We start from the raw sequence: 27,567 nt of genomic DNA, 5'->3' as shown, positions 1-27,567 counted from the left end.
TTTGGTTTTGATTTGACCTTCACTAGTAGCCTTTATTAAAGGGAGACGAGGTTGTCAGTGCTGTTTGCGTAGGGGGATCCGCGTGGCATGCTGCAACGCCATGACGCAATTCACACTCTCCCTACTGCAACACAATAAAATATGTATCACCAGAGTGCCGAGGATGGGATGCTTCTTTGGGTGTAAATATCAGATAAATGGTGAAGAAGGGAGGGGGGTGTGGCATTGACCATCACCCATTCACCAAAACAATACACGCCCAGAGCTCGTGCATTTGTGGCGTAAAAAGCCGTGCCGGGGACCAGGGTTGGTCACTGTCAGTCTGCTCTTTCTTGGACTCTCGCTGGGTGCACAGGCCGTCGGCATCCCGCCGTGCTCCGTCCCTCCGCAGGCTCCGGGCTGCACGCAGGGATCCTCATCGCATTACGCAGATTTGAAGCCTGGATGCAGAGCGAACCAAAACCAATGGCCTGCACATGAAGATGCGATAACTACGATACGATTTAAGGTGCGTTTGCTTTTTTCTTCTTCTTTCGGTTTGATTTGCTGGTCAGCTGTTAGGTCCATGGGTGTATTACAGTTCAAGACATAAACCAGCGAGCTAAAAGCAGGATGTGAAGAGGACAAAGGGGTGGATGGAGCCACAGAAGCCGTAGCTTTAAATATTTTGGTTTATTAGTGTTAATAACAGAAAAGTAAGAACATCAGCCACATGGAACAAAGCTGTCAGGATGCTTCAGTAGGACTCAGTGTACTTCCCTATTAAAGCACATTTATGTGGCTGTTTTAGATTTAAAATCCTCAGTGTTTGGATTATGTTGTCTGCCACAGCTGTGTGGACTTATGTAGCCTACAGTAGGTCTAGGTAGGCAGCTGATGCATCTGTGGAGCAACTGTGGCTCATTATCTATATAGCCTGCTGTAAACTGTACAGAGCTACCCAATCCTCTCCTCTCTTCTTGGTCCCTTTCCAATAGCAGGCCACAGCATCATAGCCACACAAGGCGTCGGTCACCTAGACATTTATCTCTGTGTCACCTAATCACACCAAATCCCTTCTTTTTTCCAGGGATAGATCACCGAAGGCCTTTACAACATAGCATATCAGATAATTTAAGAAAGTTTGTGCCTAGTGTCCTCGTGAACTGTTTTCTTAAGGAGCTGTAATGTGACTTCTTACACAGGTGTGAAGTTGTGACTGTTTAATGGAAGACACCATTTCACAACATTAGAATAAGATGTCATTTATACATAAGATCTTGTGAATTCACAGTGAAACAACCAAGGCTCGTCTGAAAGTAGATGGCAACAGTTATGTGTTAAACAAATGTATCTCTCTGTCTCTGCTTTTCCAGACATGTTAGCGCCATGAGTGTTGGGAAAGAGATTGAATGCCTTTAAAATCTCAAGGTAAGGCTCCTCTTCCGCTATGACCTTGTGTGTGTGTGTGTGTGTGTGTGTGTGTGTGTGTGTGTGTGTGTGTGTGTGTGTGTGTGTGTGTGTGTGTGTGTGTGTGTGTGTGTGTGTGTGTGTGTGTGTGTGTGTGTGTGTGTGTGTGTGTGTGTGTGTGTGTGTGTGTGTGTGTGTGTGTGTGTGTGTGTGTGTTTGGGTGCGTGTGTGTGTGGGCGCATTGTAGTGCTGGAATTGATCCATGGCCTCGAAGGTCATCTTCATTCCCACTGAAAGCAAAGATTTATGTTTGAATACATTTTCACATGCTGCATTTATGACTTTTTTATACAAACATCTGTGTACCACACTTAGGTATGGTTGTAAATGAAGATGGGTTTGTGTCAGCAAGTCCAAAGGGAATACCCTTTTAATTAGACAAATTACTATGAGGGTAAAAGAAACACGGTGGCAGCTGAACCATCTGAATAAGCTATTGGTTGTGGCTAAAAAGGGGCTTGATGGCACACTCAGTCACATTATGCTGGCTACATGTTTGTATGTGCATGTGTGATGGTGTGCTTATTTAATCATAAGAACCTGTGTAAATCTTAAGCTTTTAGGTAAAACAACTGATAATGGAGGTCAGTAGTACAATAATCTCTTTGCGTAATGTTGACCTAATCATATATGAAGTTGAAAGTTGAAACCTAAATTTGTAATTAGTCTGAGAGTTTTGCATGTTAACTGCTCTTCAGAAATAAGTGACGTAAGTGTAATCAGAGCCCAGTAGTCATACAAAATGAAAAGGCACCCTCACCAGGAGATAGGGAATTAAGACAAATTGGTGACACATAGAATATTTGTAGTAATTTGCTCAAGGTAGCTCACTATATTTTAGATTTCTGTAATTGTAATCAACCATGGGTATTGACTAACTAAGAAAAACCCTGGATGATAGATTTGAAGAAGAATTACACTAGAGAATAGGATAGATATGTGTTGTTCCTGTTCGAGTTTTCATAAGTTGAGATAATTGTGTGTTCAAGCTAACTGAGCCATGACCTCAAAGACATCTAACACTTCATTGATACTCTTGTGGCTGACTGGGAGTAAATTCTTGCAGTCAGGTTTTAAAAAAATTGGGAAAAGTCTTCCCAGAAGAATGGAGACTAACCGGCAGAATAGGTTGTTTGCCAATGACTCCCAAAAATGACCGTTCTGCTACCGCAAGGCCGTTTTAAACAAGTGACCATAACACGTGACTGCGGTATCAGTTTTAATCATGTGACCGCATTTACCATAATGGTTGCAGTTTCAAACAAGTAGTTAACACTGTGAAACGGAACTAGTTAGGTTTAGGCACTGAAATACTTAGTTGGGTTTAAGCAACAAAATGATTGGTCAGGAAAGCATCCCAGATTGGCTTAAAATGAGTCACAGATTTAACTATGTTACAAACTTAATTACGTCAAAGACTAAGGTCCTTGATAAAGTGCAGGATCTGTGTTTGGAAAGAGATGTTCTGCTTTCACTAGTGGGTGTCCTCATACGTTTGGCCATGTCGTGTCTGTGGTCAGAGATCCAGTACAATGCTAACGTGATCTGCAAAAACCACACTTGAGAATGTGAAACTGATGTTAATGCTGCAAGAAGTGTGACTTTGCTTATGGATTGGTTTGCAAGATAATGTTGTTGAGGGGAAAGGACACACACGCACACACACACACACACACACACACACAAACACACACACACACCTTATCCACACATTGTTTAGAAGAAAAAGCCAGCGTAGCAGCCATCAGTGCCTATCACTGTGACAAGCAGCCACTTAGCTTCACAGCTAATGGCTTTTGATGCTGCCGTGTGTCCAGCTATTGACCGGAATATGAATTTAATAAAAGCATACAACGCACATACTCAACTTGATATCCTATCCTATGGACAGTGATTTACTGCAGCGGGAAAAAACAGTCATTCTGCGGAAGATACATCTGTTTGTGCTTACACTAAAGAGGTAGAGAGAGCGCGATAAAGAGAGAGAGAAAGTAATGGGTGGTGCTTTTCTCTTATTGAGGCTATCCCGTCAAACAGGAAGTAAATGTTAAAGAGAAAGGAGGAAGTATTTTTTGACAAGATCACACAAAGAGATTTGACCTACAAACTGAACACACTCTTGGTATGTGCCCGGTAGCTTGGCGTTATGCTTTATGTATGGGGTGCACCTCACCCTTGCTGAACCAAAACAATCAATCAATTCTATCAATCAGTTCTACTATAAAGTATTATATGTGTAGCCAAAGCCTGATATATCTTATGTCGGTTTGCCGTGGAGCTCTGTTGTTGTTGTTTTAAAACACATTGAGACATGCTGGGTGACAAGTTCCTTCATTACCATGAATACACAGCTTATTTTGATTTAATCACACATACACCGTCTTGCTGCTATAAATAATCACTAGAGCAACAAATGTGTTAATCCACAGCTTAAAATAGTCCCCAACAAATGCACTATTTTTCTTCTGTTTGAGTAATGTAATGCTAAAAAACCACAGTGCCCAGAATGACTTAGTCTTTACAAAACAAAACAAAACATTTGTTTTACATTTACATCTTTAGTGGGAACCAATGGGCTTGTACGGTACCTGAGTGCCACAGACCAGGTAGGGAAGTGTTGTGAGATGCACCGACACATTGTTAGTTCTTTTTGTCTTTTCATGGGTTTTGTTGACGTTAACAAAAAATAGAATAACACCAGCTTACACAGTACATCATACATGACACTGTGAGGTATGAAATGTGTCACAGACTCCAAGTTATATGGTTATTATTAGCTAACGGGAATTGTTGCATCTACTGAATCTAAGTTTTTTAGATAGTAAATTGGTTTTTCACCTATTACAAGTGGATTTTTGTGAGATCCTGCATGTTGAGCCTCAAATCCCCTGAGATGATACTGTCTGATAACAGTTTCATGGATGTTCTACTTAAGGGGAAGAAAAGGAGCTTTTCAGTTTAAGTTCAGAAAAATGTCAACCGGCTCTCACCTACCACCAGTACTGCTGACTTTGTGAGATCACAGACAGAAAGTTTAATACAGCAAAGAATCCAGGTTGCCCTTTTGTCAGCTAACTTATCTAACTTATATGCTAATTCTGCTCAGTGTCTGCTGATGCCTCGATTGTGTGGCATATCACTGTTAAAAATATTCTAAGCTGCTTTCAGTTTCTATTTTAACCTGCTTTTAGTGGCCAATAATCTTCTAATGATGTTGGCCTGATGGCAGTGCTGCTTCTTGAAGCTTAGCAGGAAGTATTTGGTGTAAATACGGTGTGCAAACACAAATGTAAATGTAATTTAAATAGTATATTTTGTTAACACCATAAGACCTTGCAACAACTTCACACAGTGATCCATGAAAACCAATTTCAAACATTCTAAGGTTCTACTTATTTCTCCCCTCTTGAACGCACACTGAATATATGATTTTCTCCTAAATTTTTACCCCCTAAACACTGCTGCAGTTTCCACATGCTTTGGCCCTCTGTGATGCCCTGAGTTCATTGTGAAGCTAACACTCTCAGCTTGTTGTTTCTAGTGGCATTGTGACACTAGCCTTATTGACACAGAGCTACGAGGTTAGAACACAGAATTCTATTTCCGTCCAAGTAAATCATCTAAAAAATTAATAAAAATCACTACTGTAAGCATATTAAACTGCTATATACTAGTACCCTAGCCACTGTCTCAACTTTGAACAGAAAAAATCCAGAAGAAAAATTGCTTATAAAATGGATTTTATATGAATGTTTTTCTACAGATATGTCTGTGCGTTTGTCTAATTTCTTATTTCTAAAAAAGCCCAAAAAGTGCTAAATACATAACTTCTGAAATACAAAAACACATCCACATCACTCACACACATTCCTAAAATAAGTAGATACATAGATTTATAGGAATAAGTAATCATAATTTGATGAAATGGTGAAATGCCATAAGACAGCCTTATTTTTGGCTTTCAGACAGCTGGAGTGAACTCAGGGAAAGTTTTTGTTGGCCATGTCTGGTACCATTCAACTCGTCTTTTTACTGGCTACACAGGGATGCCAGTTTTATGGCCGGTCCTTCTAATTGGTGGCTTCAACTGTCATTCTTTCCCACGAGGGCCCAATGGGAGCTGAACGATAGGGTTGGTTTAGTTTGAGTGTATCTTTTGATAGAATCATGCTATTGGTTGGCAACCAGCGTCATTCGAACGTGCTGGCATCACGGATTACAATGACTTGTCGACATGATTTCTAGCGCGCACAGGGAAAAAGTTACACGCAATCAAAACCGAGAAATGATGCACTGTCTAGATTTTTGAATGTCGAAACTTGGCCAGAAACTACAAGATTGTGAGGGGACCAGATAATTATGGATTACAAGGCTTGATATTCTAATAGTTTTACATGTTTACGAAGGAATACCACGTTTTCGGCGATCTTCACCGCTGTGTATTAAACACGACGCAGACAGGTAGAAAGCACACTCATTTAGACTCGAATATGTCTGTCTTGCTGTACTTCAGAACAGATTGTACCGTTGTGAGTCCCCTTATTGCTGTGTGTGGGCTCGATGGAATCATGAGACTTTAAGCTTTCTAACGATGTATGACTTGAGCGTGTTTTACGGTTTAATGCAAGTATACGTCTTTTTTAGGTGCGTTGTGCCATTTCGAGCCTCCAGAGGCTCATTGAACACTAACCGTTTACTACAGGACATTATCTCTACGTCCTCATTTTCAAAGTTTGTCTTCCTTTAATGGCTTTTGAATGCTAATCAGATGCACTGTATTCCTTGTATGATTCAAAACAGCACCACTAAACGTAACGTGGCCCACTTAGTCTTGGTGTTGATTGTTAAAAGCATAACATTTCTAATATTAATCTTTGTCTGTAAACACACTCACAATTGATCTTTTTCTGTCTCTGCCCCCCACGTCTCCCTCCCTCCTTCACTCCATTCATCATGTAATTGGTTGGATTATAACTGTTTGAAGGCTCTCAAGCAGCTTTTACACAGATTATATATTGCTTAATTTTTTAATGACTGGTTGTTTGTGAACATGACACGTGTTCAGTCAGGAGTCAGGACTGCACATTTATCCCCCTTTTGATCTCTAGACTGTCAAATGGGGTTAGGCGGCACCAGACATCGATATTTGATTCAAATCCGTTATTTATAAAAGTGAAGCATTAAACCCATATGACACTACCTAAGCAAATCTACAGCTTGTAATTATGAAAACAAGCACATTTTTACTTTTTCAGAGAAAATCGGAGTCAACAGCTGAAGTTGTCAGTAGAAAGTGTATTGATGTTGACAACCATAATTAGAAGTTATAAGTTGATCAGGCACTCTTTCATCTAAGAGAAGGTGTTCCCAGTTTCTACAGCTAAATGATGTATAAACACACTTTCTGTCTTTCACCCATCTCAAAGAGGTAGATCAAAGCCTTTTCAATTCTTTTTGGTGCTTTGGTTTAGTAGACACACAGACACACAGACACACACACACAGACACACACACACACTGAGAACCCTGCACTAAAGATGTTAACAAACACTCCACACACTCCGAGGACACCAGGGTTATACTGTGAGGAGAAGCTGCCTTGCCAAACAAAAGAACACGGGGATAAGTAGAAAAAGATGAAAGCTTCACTGTTGGCATGGCAACCACCAGATGATCTGTATGGCAAGGTCTGATGTTTGACGTGTTGACGGTGGATTCTTGGTTAGAGAGAGAGTGAAAACTGAAGAAAACTGGTTTGATCCAGCACAGCTGCGTGAGTGCTCTTTATCTCCCTGGCTGTTGTTTTCATTGTTTTGTTCTCTCTCCTTCTTTCGTTAAGAGATACAAAGCAGCGGTGGTACTCACCATCAAACCTGTTTCCTCTGATGCTGCTGGAGCTCTAATTCTGTCGATGCGCTCAGACCCTGGGGCAGCACTCTTTGTGTGTTCATATGTGCTTTTGGAGGTTTGAGTGCATGGCTGTTGCTATTCTGCAAATATAATGGTCTAACAGGAATATTGACAAAACACACATTAATAGTGTCAGTATTGTTCACTGTCAGTATGATGGAGGTCCCCTCACTCCCCTACTAGAGCAGCTACATGAAAACAGAATCTGAAGCCTGTGCAATCACATTCTCTTTGTGTGTTCATGTTTTTGTTTTTTATTTTAATTAATTAAGTTATATTGCCTTTTGTATAAAAAAATCTTTATCAGAGGCCAAAGACGTGCAATAAGTGTTTTTTTAGTAATTTGTCCTACATGCTGTATCACAGGATTTTGTATCACCTTTAGACATTTATTTTATATTAATCAATTATATTGAATAGAGCTGATACAATTAGTCAATTGGCAATCAAAAGAAAAAGAATTGGCAAAAATTCAAATTATTAACTATTTCAGCAAAACATGGAAAAAATGTAATGGTTCCACTTTCTCAAATCTTAGATTCCTATCTTAGTTAAATGAATACTTTAGGGTTTTTCTGACTGTTGGTCAAATAATACAAGCAATTTGAAAAAAATCAGCTTGATAGTTATTTGTTCACCATATTCAGACATTTTATAGAATAATTGATTAATAGAAAAACAATTCTCCCTTTAACTGATAAAGACCGTAGTCGCTATTGCAGCCCTATTGACATAAAAAAAGAAAAGAAATCGTCTTAATTAAAAAAAATGTTAGTACAGTTTTGGTCAAACGTTGACTGGCTTGTGTGCAGCAGATACTGCTGTGGAAAGAGCAGTCATGCTCAAAACTTTGTGCTTGCGCCTCTTTTTTGTAAGTCATCTCCCTTGAGGCTCTGTCCTTTTCCTATCTCCTTGCATCTCTTTATTCCTCCATCTCTCTGCTCTTCAGAGAAAGCTTTAAGTGGCCTGCCAGGTGTTATGGGACTAACACCTCAACAGCCCCCCGGAGCTATTTTAAGAACTGCTGCTTGTGTTTGCTTTCTCAGAGTCAGGTCTTTTGTAAGTCAAAGAGGGTGTAATTTGGCTTTATACGATGTAACCCTGAACCTGCCATCTCTTCATCAACGTTTAACTCTTCTTCCTCAAGTGCCACTTGTCTATTTTCCTGTCTTGTCCTTTTGTTTTTTAAGGAAACAATGGAAACAACCAGTAACAACAATTGCAACAATTTCCATTCAGTCTTCTCATCCCTTGCTGCATTATTTTATTTAAGTGTAGTCCAGTGCATTTACATGTATACATTAACCAGGGGGCTAGTGATGACTAGGACCAGTGTTCCCTGGACAGAGCAGTGGAGCATGAAAAAGGGCTAGTTGTGTGTTATCCTGCACTCTGCTGTTATGTGACTCTGTGGCCTGCAGTATGCTGGAAAACAAAGGACCCTCCTCAGTCTTTTTTTTTCTTTTTCTATTTTTTTGCTTTCTCTCTCAACCTGCTTTAGGTGTGCTCTGCTCATTACCTGGCTCCCTCAGTTCACCCTCCCTTTCTGTTACTTTTGTTTGCAGTCATACATATCCAGGCAACTGTCTGTGTGTGTGTGTGTGTGTGTGTGTGTGTGTGTGTGTGTGTGTGTGTGTGTGTGTGTGTGTGTGTGTGTGTGTGTTTGTCTCCGGGCTGTTAGTGACAATCGACTGCTCTTTGAGTTTCTCTCGCTCTCTTTCTCTCTCCTGATCTTCGCTTTCAGCCTCCCCTTTTAATGCCTCGCCGACTTGCTTCTTACTCGACTTGCTCTCCATTTTCCTCCTGCCCTATTTTTCACAGTCAACTGCTCAGTATGCTCCGGACGCCAGCCTTCATTTCTTTTTCCCTCGTTACTTTTCTATTTGATCTTCCTTCTGTGAAAACTTGGCATGCCAACTTAACATCCTTCAGCAGAGGTCATGTCAGTCTGTCCTCGACACCTGCTGGCGCATCCAATCACATCAGCGCGCTGTCACTTAAAGAGAAGGATTCAGTAGTTTGGTTCTGGAACAGATTAATGTGGAGTGAAGTAGACAGAATGGTGAAGTTCTCAATTGAACAAATACAGTAAGCAAGAATCCAACAGAAACACCCACAGAATATATCATGATGCAAATCATTTTTGACCTGGTCTGCTCAGCCCACATGGTCCTCTTCATTGCAAAACTGGGGATGTTATTTCCAAATCAGAGGCTTGAAAGTGGGTTTTTAAAGCCAAAGTATCTCAGCACCCTCTGTAACTGTTGAGTCATTGGTATATTGAGCCATGACTTAAATAACCCCCACAATTACTGATATATCATGGCCATTTTGTGCTCAGGGACTGTAAAAGTCTTAAAAGAGAACTTTACAGATTTTACACATCAATGTCTGTTAACACGTGTTGGGGAATGCAACTGCATACGTAAGAAATGTCGTATAAAGCCTTGTTTTGTGGTGCCAGATGGAGCTCTGTGAAATCTGACAAATTGCCTTGAATAGTGTCACTTTAGTCAGCCTTGGTTGAGGCTGAAGACAACAAGTCAAATTGTCTGCTGCAAAAAGGTCTATGAATCTAAATCATTTGGGAACATTGGAGTGTGCTCTGAAGATAGGAAGATTGTCTGCTGCGAAGGAGATTTTGTAGCATTTCCCCTTGTTTCCAGTCTCTGTGGTATGAAACTGGGTTCTGGCTGTAGCACCCCTATTTGCCTACAATGTCAAGTATCCAGCTGGTCATCCATCTCTCCACTGTAAAGTGAAGCTTATTTTCCAAAATGTTGAATTTTGCTTTGAGTTCACTACACTTGTGCAGACGTTCTTCCTGTCATTCCTAACATTAAAAACATGATCTCCAAATGTATGTACCCCAGCCCATGCACCTTGGTGTTGTGTGACAATGGGTCCTCACCCCCCGACTCCATACGCCTCCTCGGGGCCTGTTATTTGTCAGGGTATGTGACAGTCCAGAAGTATATACCCATCCGTCAAAGGCAGTGAGGAGAGTGAGATCATGAGTCTCTATCAAAAAAAGAAATAAAGAGAGACTGAAAAGTAGGAACATGGAATCTGCTGCAGCATCTGTCAGACCCAGTATGTCAGCTGTGTTTAGCAGGAATGCAACAAGCAGAAAATAAAGAAAACTGTAGCGAACGCTGCTTTTTAAAGCACAGCTGGAGATGGTAAATCACAATAATCGTTTCTTGGCTCTTCAAAAAAATGAGTAAATTGGTGGTTTTCAGTGGTTCATTCAGCTGAAAGAAAAGAGACTCAATATGCTGAAAGTGGCACAAACTGTTGAACATAAATACATGCCCAGCTCTCTTTCAGCACCCACTCTGTACCTCCCGCCTCCTCACCACTTATTCCTATGTTTGTTTTTCCCTTTAATGCCAATTTCAAGCGGGTTGGGATGGGACATGACATGAAAAGGGATTAGTTATTGTCGATAAAGACATCATATTCAAATATTAATTTTTTTATGTAGAAGTAGTTCACTCTGCTTTTCTCTCCAGTCTCCAGTGTTTATTTTGCATCCCCTTTCCATTCACCCTCTCATATCATTCTTATACCCTGCTGCTTTTAACCTCTCTCTCGTCTCCCAGGGGGCTGGCTTTAGCTGATTAGAGTGGCCCTGCTTGCTTTGATTAATTGGATGAGTCTTGTCTCAGTGCCAGACTCCTCTCCTCACCTCATCCTCATCCTCGTCCAAAAGCGGCTAAAACAAACACAGGGCTTTTAATGGCAGTGGTGCATTGATGAGAGGAAATAACTTAAACTGTAGGTGTGTCGGCAAACATTATGTAGGTTGCACTTTACTTAACCTGAAAGGCACTATACATGTTGTGTCAACTATGGTTTAACTTCAGCCAAGAATCTTTTTGGCAATTATGAGCCAAATTTGTAGCATTACATACATTATTTTATGTATGTTTAAAGGTCCCATGGCATGAAAATGTCACTTAATGATGTTTTTTAACATTAATATGAGTTCCCCCAGCCTGCTTTTGGTCCTTCAGTGGCTAGAAATGGTGATAAGTGTTAACCAAGCCCTGGGTATCCTGCTCTGCCTTCTCAGATGGGCTGATCTTGAATCTTCCCCCTTTTTCTGCTTTGCCTGCCCAGAGAATTAGGCCCACCCATGAGAGAGACATCATGTCTTGCAAACAAGCAAAGCATGGCAGCTGGTCAGTATTAGGGGACCACTAAGATCTATATAAAACCATCCAAAAAGGTACTTGTACATGTAGGTAGTTACGTAACTTACGTAGATGTTGGCTGTGCCCTCATAAAACCAGGATAACTTGGAACCATCCTTGTCTGCTCACCCTGTCAACCTCCACAATCTTTTAATCCATTTCAGGTTTTGATGACAAATAACAATCTCTTCCATCTCCATGGCTCTGTCTCCCGACTCATTTGATTCCTCTCTCCTCGCCATCCTTGTCTCTTGACTGTGTTGATCTTCCCCATTTGCTCTCACCATCTCCACCGTCTTCAAGTGAATCCCACTTCCAAAGGTTGTCTCTGGAAGGTCGTCTGCAGCCTCTACAGATCCCCCGTGGTTCTTCATATTCCTTCTTTTTATTGCTCTCTTTTCTGCCTCTCCCTTTTTCTCGTGTTTATTCGATCTGTTGTGCCCCTAGCACAGCCATGGAAGAAGCAACACACATTAAACCCATTGTAGCACAGCCAAGTGAAAGGCTGGTTGGGAAAGTCAAATGCTCTGTTATTCCATCCCAGCAAATACAATCTCTGGAGATGTAGTGCCAACTGGAGAGCACCCAAGGGGCGTCAAAGTATTCTCAGAAATGCAGACAATCACACAAGCCAACTGCTCTGTTGTTTCCCCCATTGCCTCCTCCTTCCATTACAGGATATTTCTATCAACCAGCCGAGTAACTGTGTGTGCAAACAGCATGTTTGTGTGTCTTTCTGTTTGTGCTTGTTTTGGCCTGCCTGTTGTAGAATGCTAACCATTGACGATGGACTTTTTGTGATGTGGAAGAATAAACAGGCCCAAAAACTCAATAACAACTCGAGGGCCCCATTTAGTGAAATCACCGCATGATGAATGACTTTGGTTCTGCTGTGTTGAGACTGTACAATAGACGCCTTGTTACTGTGATCACTGGAGCGTATAACAGATGCTTTGTTGTGTGATTATGTCGTGCATGTTGTTATGTGTGGGCAGGGAAAGAAGGGATAGTTATATTTATGTATATGTTTATGTTTTTTATGATCCAATAAAGAAGAAATAATGCAATACATGACAGTTATAGCTTAGTTAAAGATCCTACTATAAGGACTAAATGGCAGACACAACAAATGAAATGAGAAGTATCAGAAGAAAATTTGAGCTAAGAATTAAAATAAGTAAAAGTAAAAAGACTAAATAAGAATTTCGAAGGAATGTACACACAAGGTCCCACCCTTTTTTTTTTTGCCACATCGGTTTAAAGCTGCACTATTTATTCGCATATGAACAATGGGTTGAGCAATGGGTTAAATGATTATGCAGTGCTCCTCCAACATTTTTGTATCTTTCAGCTCATAGTTTTGTTTTTATTGCCCAAAACTTTGCTGTTTTGGTTCAGTCTCACCGCTTTGAAAAATCTCCAGATAAACCAACAGTGCAGCTACATTCAATGAAAAAAAGCAGACAAAGTCCGAAGAAACCTCAAACTGTATGTGCTGGATGTGAAAGCATTTCTAACATGTTAGCCATGTCAACTTTATATGGTGACAATATGCAGTTGTCATTGTTGTTTTCAGCTTTTTGCACTGCCCCTATGTGAACAAAAGGATCAACATAATGCAGTGTTATGTTAAAATAATCAAAATGTTTCCAAAAAGTAATTTCCATCTAATAATGATGATGTTCCATCCACTAGTCAGAGTAGCATCCTTCCCATGTTTTCTCTTTCTCACAGCATTTAGTCAGCTGCAGTTTGCCTCCCATGGATGGTGGAGTTAAATACAGCTGAAATGCTGATGGCTGCTCCTCAAGGCTCATGTGTTCTGAAGTAACCCATTAATCATGTTGCCATAGCGGGTGGCTAGTGAGTGAGTAGGATGCTGGTAAGACAGAGAAAGGCCAGGCCTGAGAGCAACTCAGTCTGTCATCTCAAGCCCTGCATAATGAGGGCTAATGGATCAGGGAGCATGGACATACCTGTCCAGTCTACTCACATTAGAATGAATAGAGAGCTGTGGGGCCTCAGTCCTTTGTATTGTGTGTGTGTTTGTGGAAAGTGTGTAGAGTATGTGGGGATTTCTGAAATTATTTAATCAAATTGCAGATTTTGCTGAACATTTTCAACCTCCTTCCATGCACAGATGTTTCATATCAATGGTTTAGTGTTTTTGTGGTTGTTAACAGTGTACTGCTTCTGTTTCTGTCTGTCTCTCCCAGGCTGTGAGCCCTGTGCAGGGTGGTGATGAGCAACCAGGGCAGCAGCAGCAGGGGAAGTGGCCAGCATGCTGACACTCCTCCCTCCCGTCACACCCCTGGACCCAAGCTGCAGGTGCAGCGCTCCCTCTCTCGTGACATCATCACCATCCACTTCTCTGCTCTGGGGAAGGAGGAAGACGACGAGGAAGAGGGGCTCTACGGCCTACCTCTTGGATCTGCTGGGGCTAAGTCCGAGCTTGATGATGCAGGGGTACCTCAAGGTCTAGAAGCTTCAGGGGCTGACGACCAGTCTGTCGCCACAGCCTTGGAAGCAAAAGAGGAGCTGCTATTTGAAGCTGCCGGTTTGGAGATGTCCTCTGGAGCTGCTGTGCTCCCCGTTTCATCCACCACCCTGTATGTGCATTCTTCAGACCTTCACTCACACACACCCTCTCCAGCTGTGACTATTATCCCCACTTCCACGCACCCCCACCTGAGCTCCACCCCTCCTGCCAGCTCCTCCTGGCCCTCTGACCAACCCTCAGCCAATCCCTCATCCACAAGCTCTAGCTCCTCCTCCCCTTGCAAGTCTGCAGCGCTGTCTTCCTCCAAGCCTTTCCTCAGCCTGGTCAGGTCCTTGTCCAATGATGTTGAGTCTCGCGAAACCACTCCTGCACCCACCACTGTCGCACCATCGCACGCGCGCCACCGTCACTTAATGAAATCTTTTGTGAAATCTCTTTCCACGGACACTTCGAAGGCCGAACATCAGGAAGGGCCCCTTCATTACTATCTTCACCACCAGCCTCATCAGCAACAGCAAGTGCAGACATCCCAGCGGCCTCCACCTCGCAACATGCAACTTTTCAAACAGTTCTCCCAGCCTCGATTGTGCTCCAGCCCGGTCATTGTCAAGAAAGCAGGTGGAGACTCTAAAACAGCCCCTTCTTCCCCCATCAGGTCCCCAGATGGTAGATCTTTCTTCAAGGTCCAAGAGGTGGAAGCCAGGATAGAGGATACTAAGCGCCGGCTGTCAGAGGTAATGTCAGACCCCCTCCAGCTTTTTAGTAAGATCATGGGGGATGAGTCTGGCGTGGGAGTTGTTGGGAGTTCTACTCATCGTGCCAAATCACTGTCCTCCAGTGCGTCAGAGCTCAGCGGAGTGACAGCGGTAAACGGACACACAGAAAGTAACAACAACTATAGCATCAAGGAGGAGGAAGGGGCAGAAGAGGAAGAAACCCCCATGGACAAGGGCCCTGACTCTGTTTTTTTCTCCTTCCCATCACTGGCACAAGCCCCAGCCCTCGCCCAGGCCTCCTCATCCACTTTTCCAAAGTCTCCTTCTCTTACTCTAGGCCGCTGCTCTATGTCGGCCCTGGTTGCTCGACAGGAAGACGAGGATTTTTGTGAACTGTACAGTGAAGACTTTGAGATATGTACAGATACAGAAACGCCAGATGGAGATTGCACCGGGTCCCGGCAGCCCCATACTGGTAGCACTGGGTTGTGTAGTGAACTTGACACAGAGGAGGAGGAGAAAGAGGAGGAGGAGGAGCTTGAGACTGTGCCTGTGACTGGCCTCATCTTCCTGACACAGTTGGTTTACTGGTACATAGTCCTTCCAGTGCCACCTTATGTATGTGCGGTGGTGCATGGGATAGTAGCTGGGTTCATGTTGGCCTTGGTGGTCCTTTGGCTGTCTTCTCCTGGATGTTCCTCATCAGGGACCAGAAGATGGAGACGAAGGAAAGAGCACTGGAATGTGGCCCAGTTGGATATCAAAGAACCTGGAACCTTCAAGGTGAGACAAAGCATGTTATGGATGGCCAAGTTTGGACCTGTTCCTGTATGACTTTTAAATGTAAACTTTTTGTTTGGATCTTCTTCTCAAAGATCTAGGCTTTTTTTTAGCAGGTGTCCTTGCATCACTGGCTCGAGGACTACCATTAAGGTCTTGCTCTGCTTCAACGTTATCCTTTGCAAATTTAGAATGCATGCTTTTCACAGTAAAACACTTGCACACTTGCAAAAAAACCTTGTTCTATATAGCCAAGACAACCTATATTAGATTTAGTCTTACATGTTTTACAAATGCATCATAAGAGCCACACAGATCACCTGCAACACTACACTTGCAAATCTGAATACAGCTTTTGAGATTCTGATTACGCATGCATAGATTCTGAAGACATATTTGCAGAACTCTACTCACACATTTGCAAATAGTTTTTCCACAATAATGGCCCCACACAAAGAGGTTTTATTTCTTACCTTTAGACTACATGCTCTTTGTTATTGCACAAGCCAAGCACTGACATTTCCCCGTTGTTTCAATTGAATTGGCTTTGCTCACAGAGCCTCCTTTGGGACTGATAAAGTGGGAGGTTGGATGAGAATTAAACACGATCCAGCCTCATGGGGACCAGCAGCAACCTATTGGGTTTTATTATCAATTCTCCAGTGATGACTACAGTTTTGCTTTAAACCAAACATTGGAATGAGTGTGGCCACCACAGTTGCCCCCTGTTCTCAGTTAACGTTGTGTGTGTGTGTGTGTGTGTGTGTGTGTGTGTGTGTGTGTGTGTGTGTGTGTGTGTGTGTGGTGTGGTGTGTGTGTGTGTGTGTGTGTGTGTGTGTGTGTGTGTGTGTGTGGGTGTGTGTGTGTGTGTGTGTGTGTGTGTGTGTGTGTGTGTGTGTGTGTGTTGCACTGGAGAGCCTTATGGCTAGAGGACACAGCTGTTACATTATACACACATTTGAACGATAGAACCCAGAGCACACAAGTGCAGGGTAACAGCAGTGGGGGGCACACTTTCTTTTCATCTTTCTCTGAGGATCAACAGTGTTTTAGAGGCTCAGCTTTATCTTTTGTTGTGTTGCATGAATTTTGTGGCACTGCACCTCCTGCGTGAGAATTTGATTTGATTGTGAATATAGAAAAATACTGCAAGTAGTGATGTTTATAGATGACAACAGTTGGCACACAACATTGTTGTATACCTACCCATTTTTCATGTTTAGAGCCCCATAATGCAATTGTAATATTAGGTAATCTCAGATATATCGGTTATTGGCATCCATGTTGGCCGATAAGCAACTAATTGTATTACATAGAGTGCCAAAGGTTTCTTTGCGGTCACCATTACATAGTTACAAAAAAAGTTATTTAAATGTGTAGTTTTTAATATTAATTTTGGGCGATATATCATCAGATTTTTTAAAACTCTGAAGTAGTCATTATTGGTGTCAACCACAAACATCCATTATTGTTGGTGTTCTATTCACTAGTAGGGAAACCCACATTAACTAATAAAGCTTCTCTAATGAGGGGCAAAACTTCTATTTAGACACATCCTTTTGACCTGAATGACTGAATCCTCATAGACTGGTTAGATGATGCTATCTTCTGTCAATACACAGTATATGCGCAATAAACATTTGGCATATTTGTATAGTGTGAACACTGAAACTCCAAATTCCTTGGTGTTGGTGAGAATATAATTAGGGACTTTGGCAATTAAAACTCCCCCTCTCCCCCACCCTCAATCTCTTAGGGCTGGATGAATGAGATCCACTGCTACGACCCGGAGATGTACCACGCCACCCTGACCCACTCTGTTTACGTCCGTCTAGAAGGCTCTGTCCTGCGTATGTCCAAGCCTAACCGGAACATCTCCCGTCGTGCCACACACAACGAGCCTAAACCGGATGTCACCTACATCAGCCAGAAGATCTATGACCTGACAGATAGCAAGGTATGGTTGTGGATGGGTGTGTGTGGGTTATTACAAATGCAAGAGAGATGCTGACATTTCAGACTGTGTGCTAATGTGAGAGAAGGAAAACTAGGAATGTGTTAAGTGCGTGTGTGTCTCTGCTGGCTCCTCAATGTATTTGTGCTTTTGATGATGAGCTTTACAGATGGTGACATCAAGCTCACATCCCTTCATATTTGACTCTGCCTGAGTGCCTGCTTGCTAATAGGTCAAGTTCAGTGACAAGGCTACTCATTGTTGGAGTTACATAGCGTGTGTAAACATGGAGTGAATATCACAGTCACTGACCCCGACCCCCACAACTTTGCGTCTTGTGTATTATTGTGCTGACTCGTGTGTTTTGTAAATCTAAAGCAAGAACAGTAAGAAGACATTTCTCAATTCTTGAGGCAATGGGGTCATTATGGAAAAACAACAACAACAACACTCTAACACTGTCATCTTCATGCTTTGATTATATGAACTCGGTCTATATGCCCCCCATAGATTTACCTGGTGCCCCAAAGCTTGGCTAGGAAGAGAGTTTGGAACAAGAAGTACCCCATTTGCATTGAGCTGGCCAAGCAAGAGAACTTCATGTCCAAGGCCCAGGTAGAGAAGCCCGAAGCTGGGGAGGAGAAACTAACAGGGCTGGGTGAGAAGCTGGAGCAAATGGAAAAATGCGAGAAAGTTGAGGTATCTGGGTCAGCAGAGGAACCCAAAAGACCAACCTCTGGAGGGGTGGATCTGACTATCTACCTGTTTGGGAGGACGGGGCGGGAGAAGGAAGAGTGGTTCCGTAGATTTCTGCTGGCATCCCGAATAAAGTCAGAAGGAAAAGGTGGTAGTCTGCCTAGCATCTGCAAGAGTGGTGAGTTTAAGACTGAGCTGTGTACAGTATCACACACCAAAATGTAAACAGCCATTCATGTACAGTATATGGGTTTATCTGTCTCTTGCACCGTTTCTACACACATCCTATATTTGCACAGACACACATCACCTTCCGAAGTCAGAATAGCTATTCTCTTCAAGTTGTAACTACACAGCCATCAGATCTGTGCATAAACCCCTAGTTTAGCAACTGCCAATCCCCTCAATTGAGCGAACAGATGAGTGTGAATGGGTCAGCAGGATTACATGCACAGAGAAGCAGCATATTATATCGGTCTCCAATGTGGGATATAAGCCTGCAAGGATAAGGCCCAATTCAAAGGAAAACATTAACACAGTGCAGGTCTAGTGATAAAAGCAGTGCAGGGCGAACAGGATTACTGGAAAGATGATTTAAATACCATGCCTGTTTTGTGGATATACATAGCAGTTATGTTGAAAATGACTGTTCCAGTGCTAATATGAGTCAGAGAAAGGATGCGATGTGTCATCTGGTGTGAAGCATGCTGATTCAGAGTGTTGCAGTATGTTGTGAGAAATTAATAAAATAATAGATGCTCACTATCCAAGGCCTTGAGCATGCATTATGTATGTAAAATATGATGCATTGATTTGAATCATGAATCTTTCTTTTTCCATCTTTAGCCTTCTTGCCCTCCCGCAGTAGCAGCACCCAATCTGGTGGAGGCCTGGAGGCTGACAGCAGGAGCAGCAGCCGAGGTAGCCTGGAGGAGCTGCCTCAGTCTCGCCACAGAGAGACCTCCTCTGCTCCCTCCTGTGGCTATACTGGGGTGATGAAGCAGAAGATGCTGTTGGACTATAATGTCTACATGGCAAAATATGTCAACCCCCAGGCCCCAGAGAAAAGCCCAACTGCCACCGACAGCCCTGGGCCCAGCCCCGAGAGCAGCCCCACAACTACCAAAAAGGTAGGAGACAGGGGGATACATGAGAGGCTGAAAAAATTAACCAGGCAAAAAGGGTTTCACCTGGTCATGTCACTTGGTCATAGGTCATTTGTAGTTATTAATAAATGTAGGTGTGTTAGTGAAATAATATCGATTAGGGACTGTGGCAGTCCCTGCTTTTTTTACTTAAAAGTACCCTAGAAGTTTTTGACCACTAGTAGCGCTATAGGGCAATCATTTTCTAAAAGTGGGCCAGTGTTTTGTTTGTATTTCATGGTTGATGTTTGTAACCTTTGCCAAAATAAAATTGGCAATGCATCAACAAAGGGCAAGTAAGGAATATAAATTATTTTAACACATAACCTATATCTGGATACATTATCTGGATACTGACATCCGATTGCCGTTATCTCTATTTTTTAAGAGTAGGTTGACGCTGTAATGGATTGCATTTATACTTTGCATAGACATGCTTTTTTCCCATCAAGGTAAGTTATGCAGATATGTGATACGTAAACAGAACCTTTGTTTGTTGCAAGAAAACTCCACAGAGTATATTTAACTGTGTTGCCATTTGATGTAAATTGAGTTTATATTGTGATTTACCATGTGGCCCACCAACAGGCTAATCTGAAGCCATGAAAGTAGATGGAGCCTGGGTCAAAGCCAGGCTTGATATAGACTGTTATTATACTTAACCAGAACCTATTAACTTACCTTTAATCTTCTTGAAATAAAATGATGTGTCCTTCAGATACGCAAAAGTTCAGAGGAGACGGTGGAGCCTGAGGCCTGGGTCAACGCTTTTGTGGGAAGGATGTTCTGGGACTTCCTGGGAGAGAAATACTGGGCCAATGTAGTCTCCAAAAAGATCCAGATGAAGCTCAGTAAGATCAGGGTGGGTACTGGTGCTAGCTTGTACAAACATACAGCTGCAGTTTAACCAACACATCAGAAAAATGTATCCTCCAATATGATACGCTGATGGCTGTATTTCGTGTCTGAATGTCTTCTGTGTTTCAGCTGCCATATGTTATGAATGAGCTGACTTTGACAGAGCTAGACATGGGCTTTTCCATTCCTAAGATCCTTCATGCCTCCAAACCCTCTGTGGACCACCAAGGTAGGAAGAGAAGCTACACTAGGTATGTCATGTTTTCTACGTGGTGATGGCCTGATACAAAACTGATTTTAGACATGCCATCAATCTTTTCCCCCTACCTCTGCTATCCGCCATCCTTCATCATAACCCAAGCTGTTTTTCAGATCTCCCTCTTGCCTTTCTGACAGAATAGTGAGACAAGCTCTCGCTTTCTTTTCCCCTTAATCTATCCATCTCCCTCTCGTCCCAATCTTCCATCCATAAGCTTTGTTCATCTTCTCTCTGGATTAAGACATTTTCCCTTACACTCCAACCCTCTCTGCTCTGGAGTCTAGCCCCTCTGCATGCCTCGCTCTATTAAGCCACAGTAATTAAACTTCACGTCTTGGGTCCCCCTCATCCATTATTGAGACACTGACTCACCCTGCCTGCCGCCTGCCTTGAGCCCCAGCAAAGAGACAGGTTGGACACATAGAAACAATACAGAGATGTATGGCATATTAATTCCTACCTAGCTGGCCTGGTGTTGGGGAAATGAGAAATGAGAATCTTATGAAGGGGAAAAAGATGAACAGGTTGTGGTAGCAGTGTTTTAATCATTGCTGCTTTTAAGCATAGGGCAAAGGATGCATTTTTTTAAATACAACTTGCCATTCTTCCCTTAATTAATATGGATTTAACGTGTAGGTTGCCATATTTGTATTATTTTGTCCTAACTTTTGAAATAGTCAGGGTGTATTCAAAGATGGTTTAGTCTAATGTCTGAAGATACCTTTTGCTATTCAGATGAAGCAGACAGTCATGAGTCATTCTCCTGTCAGCCACATTTCCACGGCTGAGTTTGCAATGCTCATTAATGTGTTCTGTCTCAACCTATACACCCACAGAAATATACTCACATACCTGCATGAACCTAACAGAACAGGATGCATTTGCTTCGATAACATTCCTAATTCCCTATTGTATTAATGTTTCTTTTCTCCTGGGATGATGATAAGAAGGAGAATGAGTGAGTGCATCTTGATCCTTAATGTTGGGAGGACATGATTTGATTTAATATTTGTACTGTGCTCCCAAGAAATACTAAAAGCTTGACATTGACAAAATATTTTATTTAGTACCCAGACATTAATAATGTGATCATATGTTTATCAATTCTACAAGACTATCAAGCCTGATATGGCTCTGTAAGACTGTAATGCTCATTTTTAAGAAAACAAAATCATTAAATAGCTAAAGGTTGAGGTGCAAAATGGGTTTCTGATCTGGTAGTCGTGGTGAAGTAATACATGGTCCCAGGGTGGTGTCAGAATAAAGCTACTTGGAAACATTTCACAAGGGGTTATCGTGTTGTGAGCATGAACATGTTAAGAGATGTGTGTGACAGTGTCACATATTTTAATTGTGTGAGGATGATGTAAGCAGAAAGATCATCATTTCCCTTGTGACATCATAAACACTCAATTTTGTGTTCATGTTTAGGCATGGAGTATTTATAATATATATAGTTAGGGTTGTCATTTCTGTTCAAGTTTAACAATAATCAGTGTGAAGCACTGTTACTGTAACACGCCAACATTTGTAGCTCAAAGTATAGCTGAGGCTAATAGGAATGTCATTAGTTTGACTGATATTTGGTCATTAACCAATGCATTGAGCATTGCATACACAGTTGTCAAGACATTACATCAAAAAAATAAATGTCAACTGTGGTGTCATTACCGGGAAAAAAAATGTGTTTGGTTAGTAGGCTTTGTCCTCTTGGGATCATGGATGTCTGTACAAACATTTATGGCAATCCATTCAATAGTTATTGAGATGTTTCAGTCTGATTGACCAACATACAAGTTATATACTACAATAATTTTGATTCAAGGCATTATCTTGTCTCATATAATATTGCTGTTATAGTGACATATTTCCCATGTTTGATGTAGAAGTGGTATAGCTACAGTACGACCTTCAGTATGTTGACATTTATTAGGCACTCCAGACCATCTCTCCCTCCTCTGTATCTCGTTCTAGACAAAGACAACGAGACCCTGTCCAACGTTTTCTGACTTAATGCATTTAGTCATTTAGTTTCTCTTTGACACTGCTGCCACACACATACAAATCAATGAGCATTATGGAGACTGGAATGAAGAGTATGAAGGAATGAGGCAGAGGATTATTAAAGATCATTTATCAGTTATAAACACGGATGTGGTTAATTGAACAAACAGCAGGGGGATTGAAATCGGAATCGTTCTCCCGTTGCCTCCTGAGAAGAGTAAACAGGAAGTAGCCTGATAAGCCAATAAGGAGGCACCTCTGCCCCAAAGCTGACCTTTTCAGTGATTGCTAGACAGGACTTCCTCCTGGCAGCTTTGCAGGGAACCTCACAGCAATTAGACACCATGCAGGAGGTTCTTCTTTAATAACAGAAATTGCATTCTGAGTTGGTATTGTTGGGGGTGAAAAGTAGCATGGTTATAATTTTGAAACATAATATGTATGTGTGGTTTTGCCTCACTATCTGTCCAGGTTTGTGGTTTGATCTGGAAGTCTCCTATACGGGCTCCTTCCTCATGACACTAGAGACCAAGATGAACCTGGCCCGTCTGGGGAAAGAGGGGGAGGGGCTTGGGGAGCACGGAAAAGAGTGGTAAGAATTTCAATCACATTTAGTAATGAAGCTTAGTCTGAGTTTTGCGAGTGATTATTTGTGTTTGTCATTCTTAAAACACATTCTCAATGACAAGGCCAAAATTGGTTGTTTGAAGGATTAGCGTCTTTTTTTGCTAAACAAACAGCTCTGAGCTGAAAGTTAATTGAGTAGATTTTCATTTAGAACCATTAGTTCACATCTGTTTTTTCACAATTTCCAATTGCTCCTTTCTCTTAATATACAAATCCTCTCTCTGGACGCTTACCACTATGGATTTGTCCAATGGCTGGTGAGTTTGGGAATAGATGCCCCTAGACGCCTGCCACTGAAACAACACATTTTGTTCTGGATTATAGTTTCTTTTCTCGAGTGAATCATTGGAGATTAATTCCCTGTGATTTACATCAGTGAGGATGCATTTAATGGGAATTAGCTTTAACTGTTAAAGCATAACTTTACAACAATGAGTGTGTTTATGTGTTGACAGGCCCAGGCCACGGACATACTGTCTGGCAGACAGCGATGAGGAGTCGTCTAGTGCCGGCTCATCGGATGAGGAGGACCCCCCTGAACTCCTCAGTGACAAAGCCATTCTTCCTGGCGCCGAGGGGTGAGCACATGTCTCTTTACATCATCACATACTTGGATTGAAAATGGGCAGAAACATATTCACACTGATGTGCTGAAGCAGACTGTTCTGCCCTTTCAGTCTGCCCACCCACTCAGTCCCAAATGTTCTGAAAGCTTACTGCTGATTAAATGTAGCACCCGGTCACTCCCCTCCATCGTGGGTGCTGAGTAGCAAGAGATGCTGTTGAGAATAAATAATGTACCTGACTCACTCCTTGCCTTCCTTCCTCCTCCGTTTCCATCCACTGCTCACGTAGCTACGTGGGAGGCCACAGGCCCAGCAAGATCATGCGCTTTGTGGACAAGATAGCCAAGTCAAAGTACTTTCAGAAAGCCACAGAGACGGAGTTCATTAAGAAGAAGATGGAGGAGGTGTCCAACACGCCCCTGCTGCTCACCGTGGAGGTGCAAGAGTTCCGTGGGACGCTGGCTGTCAACATCCCTCCTCCCCCCACGGACAGAATATGGTATGTTCACTTCCAGGGAGGGGTGCATTGAAGACTGTGAGATGAACCCAGTGAGTGTATGAGAATCCTGGTTTGAGAATATAACTTGGCGCCCTCTTTTGGGCAAATACAAACATACAATAAAAGAATAAAAATGAGAAAAATGAATTTAATGTACTTGATATTTAAGAAAATTAGGGCACACATATTGGTATTTTCATTGAAGATGTGGAATGTAAAATCCTTAAATACACACTGTGCTTTATAAGCTTAATTATAAATCTAAATAATCTAGATAGAAATAATAATGATCACCTTCAGCACCTATCAACAGTGGTTCCTAATCTGTAAATTGAAAGGAAAATCTGAGGGGTCACTGGATGATTAAAACAATAAGAAGGAAAACATATTTCTGTTACACAAAATTATGTATATTATTCAAAAAAGAATTATGAATACTCAATACTTTCACCTCTTTAGGCATCGGAAAGACCTTCAAAAAACATTCCTCTATGGAAAAATAACTGGCTGAACCGCTCAAAACTCATGCACACACTGAGGTCATGATCTATGATGATCGGTCAGAAGTAGACTTTGCCTCATTTTAATGGGTCACGAGCCAAAAATGTCGGGAACCAGCACTGCATTATGTTGTAAAATAAGAAAAGGTATTACATTTTGTTGAATGAACCAAAGATGCATACTTTCATGGAACCCATCTGAAAACTTAGACTGCAATTCAGCTTGTATAAGATTATATCATTTGTAAACATGAATGTGTCCTCTTGGTTGTCAGGTATGGTTTCCGGAGTCCGCCTCACCTGGAGCTAAAAGCACGGCCAAAACTGGGTGAGAGGGAGGTCACTTTAGTTCATGTGACAGATTGGATTGAGAAGAAACTGGACCAGGAATTCCAGGTATACACTGAGAAAAAGATGCAAATGCAGAGTCATGAATACAATTTAATTACATTTTTAATATAATTAGTAGGTGATGTCATTTCATGCTGTGCATCAACTTCTGTGCAGTTTAAAAACCCCAGTTGCCTGACTGAGAGGCTGAAAGTTTACTCAAAGACAGAATCACCCCAAATATTTTAAGGTGACAATTTAGGTCATAAATAAGGACTTTGGGATTCACCTACATGCACTTCAAAGCAATGTGCCTGTGGCTTTCCCACCCCTCATAAATATCCAAAGTAATGATAGGCCTGCTTCTAGATAGTTGCCCTGAGGCACAACTGCAAACTACTGTCCCTGTAAGGTCTATCACACATCTACATTGATCCCTGCCTGACTCCTCTGGGGGTTATTATTATGTACCACCCCCCTAAACCATGCCTTCAGTAAAATACAGTGCTGCAGTGCTCACTGTTGTCATTTCTGAGTGAGCGTATACATCTGGCTTTCAACAAATGCCAAACATCAACTCAGGCCTCATTGGTTTCCAGACATGACAGTGCAGGGTTGGATGCACAGGGGATGATGTATTTCAGGTTATTTTTTCTCTAATTTGTGTTAGCAGCTATAATCTCATGCCAATGTCTTTATTTGGTGTATATTAACAAAAGTATATTCATCCGTAGTTCCTGCTCTATTCCCTTCACTATTAAGATAGCTTTTGATTTGGTGTATTTCCATTTTATTGTTGAAATTAAGAGGATTTTTGCTTGTCACTGTCCTCCCACAGAAAATATTTGTGATGCCAAACATGGATGATGTATGGCTACCCATAATGCACTCTGCCATGGACACACGTTCCAATGCCAGCTTGGTTACTATGACAAATGATGCCTTGAAGGACCCAGAACCTGAGGAGTCTGAGGTCTCTGACATGTGAAGACTGCCTTTCAAAGTGCATAATGACAGACATTTTATCAGCATGGTAATATGGCAAGTCCCCGCCCCTCTCAGAGACCCGTGGCTGTCGTAATGGGTCAGGCCAACTCTCTAATATTTTTACCCATGTTCGAGTTTCATTGTTGCACCACTGATGAAGTGCACTCACAAAACTTGTGTTGGGGTAACTAAACACAGGAAAATGGAGGACAGTTGTGACTCATAGATTGTCATCCAATTGCACAGTTTTATTTGTGTGACATAAAATATTATGATTCATTCTCTGATGAAATACAATACATGGGCATGTCGAGACTAGTTAACAAATGTGTGTGGCGATGGATCAACTAACAGCCATCTGATTCAACCAGAAGAACCATAATACCTGTGATGTACAGCTGCACCAACCATAGTAGTCGTATGGTGCACATTTTTGTGCGACATTTCTAATCAAGTGGTTTATTGTTGCTATAACTCTATGATGGTTTTGCTGAAAGCCCCTGCGTCTATTATTTGATACACATTTCACAGGGATACCAACTCATTGATCAACCATCCACACTGCTGCCTGTGCCAGTCACCCGGCACCTTTATGCAAACAGATAAATACCGCTGTGTCCATCGAAGACACGGTTCAGTTTAAATCCACAATGGACACTATCATACCATACCTGTGTGCTTTTAACTGTGTGGTAGGGATTAGAGTTAAAACTGACCTGAAAGGGGAGAATTAAAACATAGCAGCTAAACATTGCCTAGGTCTGATGAATGTATAAATAGGAATGCAGCTCCCTAGCTGTGCAAGGTATAGCTCATTCACTGACAACGTGCTTCTACACAACATACTTCAAGACTTCTTTTCACATTATATTCAGAGTTGAGCAAAAGTAATAACTTAATTTTTATTGCCAAAGCAATCTTTCAGTCCTGTCCAAAGGCGGTGTATGAGGTAGACAGTGACAAATTAGCAATCAGTTAATTATCATGTTCCTATTAAGGTCATTCCAGTGACGTGCTGCCTAAGTTTGGGCAGACTGAAACCCTTTTGTAAATGCATAAACTTTTTTTTTTTTATGTCAACAGGGGAATATACCCACTCTTTCTATTTAATTAGAATAATTAACATACTGGATATTAGCCATATTATTTAATGTCAGCATTCAAATGAATGTTTTGTTGATTTATTGATTTGCTGTTTCTTTCTGTACTGTACACATTCAAGAAGAATATCACCATATCAACTAGAACAGCGATTTTCTAATCTGCCATGGACGCTCAGCTGCTTTACAGACAACCTATTTTACGTTTAAATGTGTGCTGGCGAAGTGTATTAGGCAGAAAGTGCCTTTAAAATAAACATTCCGCCGTAGTGAGCCATCACATTTGTTGCATCCGTTGAGGATAGAAAGTATTGCTGTGCCATTACTGTGTATGTCAAGACATGACCTTTGTTTCCACAAGTTTCAGTGTTCATTTGCACAGTGACAAAATATTAAATAAAAAAAATAAAAAATACTGTTGTGTTCAGTGATGTCACAGAATGTTACGGTTCTGATCATTGTGGATCAATAAAACCTTTTGCTTGGAA

The 27,567-nt window shown here is 41.7% G+C and overlaps 1 protein-coding gene across 3 annotated transcripts; it reads left to right on the top strand.

The window, feature by feature from the left end:
* On the top strand, positions 1-27,567 carry tex2 (testis expressed 2). Of its 3 annotated transcripts, none has more exons than XM_032538148.1 (13): positions 3-508; positions 1,356-1,410; positions 13,775-15,557; positions 17,311-17,511; positions 18,019-18,382; positions 19,051-19,334; positions 20,068-20,211; positions 20,337-20,436; positions 22,942-23,062; positions 23,553-23,675; positions 23,953-24,162; positions 24,938-25,058; positions 25,831-27,567. In XM_032538148.1, the coding sequence occupies exons 3-13, from the start codon at positions 13,800-13,802 to the stop codon at positions 25,978-25,980; spliced, it is 3,576 nt and encodes a 1,191-aa protein (XP_032394039.1). In that variant the 5' UTR covers positions 3-508; positions 1,356-1,410; positions 13,775-13,799; the 3' UTR covers positions 25,981-27,567. The 3 variants fall into 3 exon arrangements, with proteins under 3 accessions (XP_032394040.1, XP_032394039.1, XP_032394041.1); XM_032538150.1 differs by having other exon boundaries at positions 4-508; positions 23,559-23,675; XM_032538149.1 differs by lacking the exon at positions 1,356-1,410 and having other exon boundaries at positions 1-508.

Source organism: Etheostoma spectabile, chromosome 15 (genome assembly GCF_008692095.1).
Source record: "Etheostoma spectabile isolate EspeVRDwgs_2016 chromosome 15, UIUC_Espe_1.0, whole genome shotgun sequence".
Taxonomy (NCBI): Eukaryota; Metazoa; Chordata; class Actinopteri; order Perciformes; family Percidae; genus Etheostoma; species Etheostoma spectabile.
The sequence above is the reverse complement of the archived record's forward strand: the minus strand, read 5'-3'. Positions and strand labels throughout refer to the sequence as shown.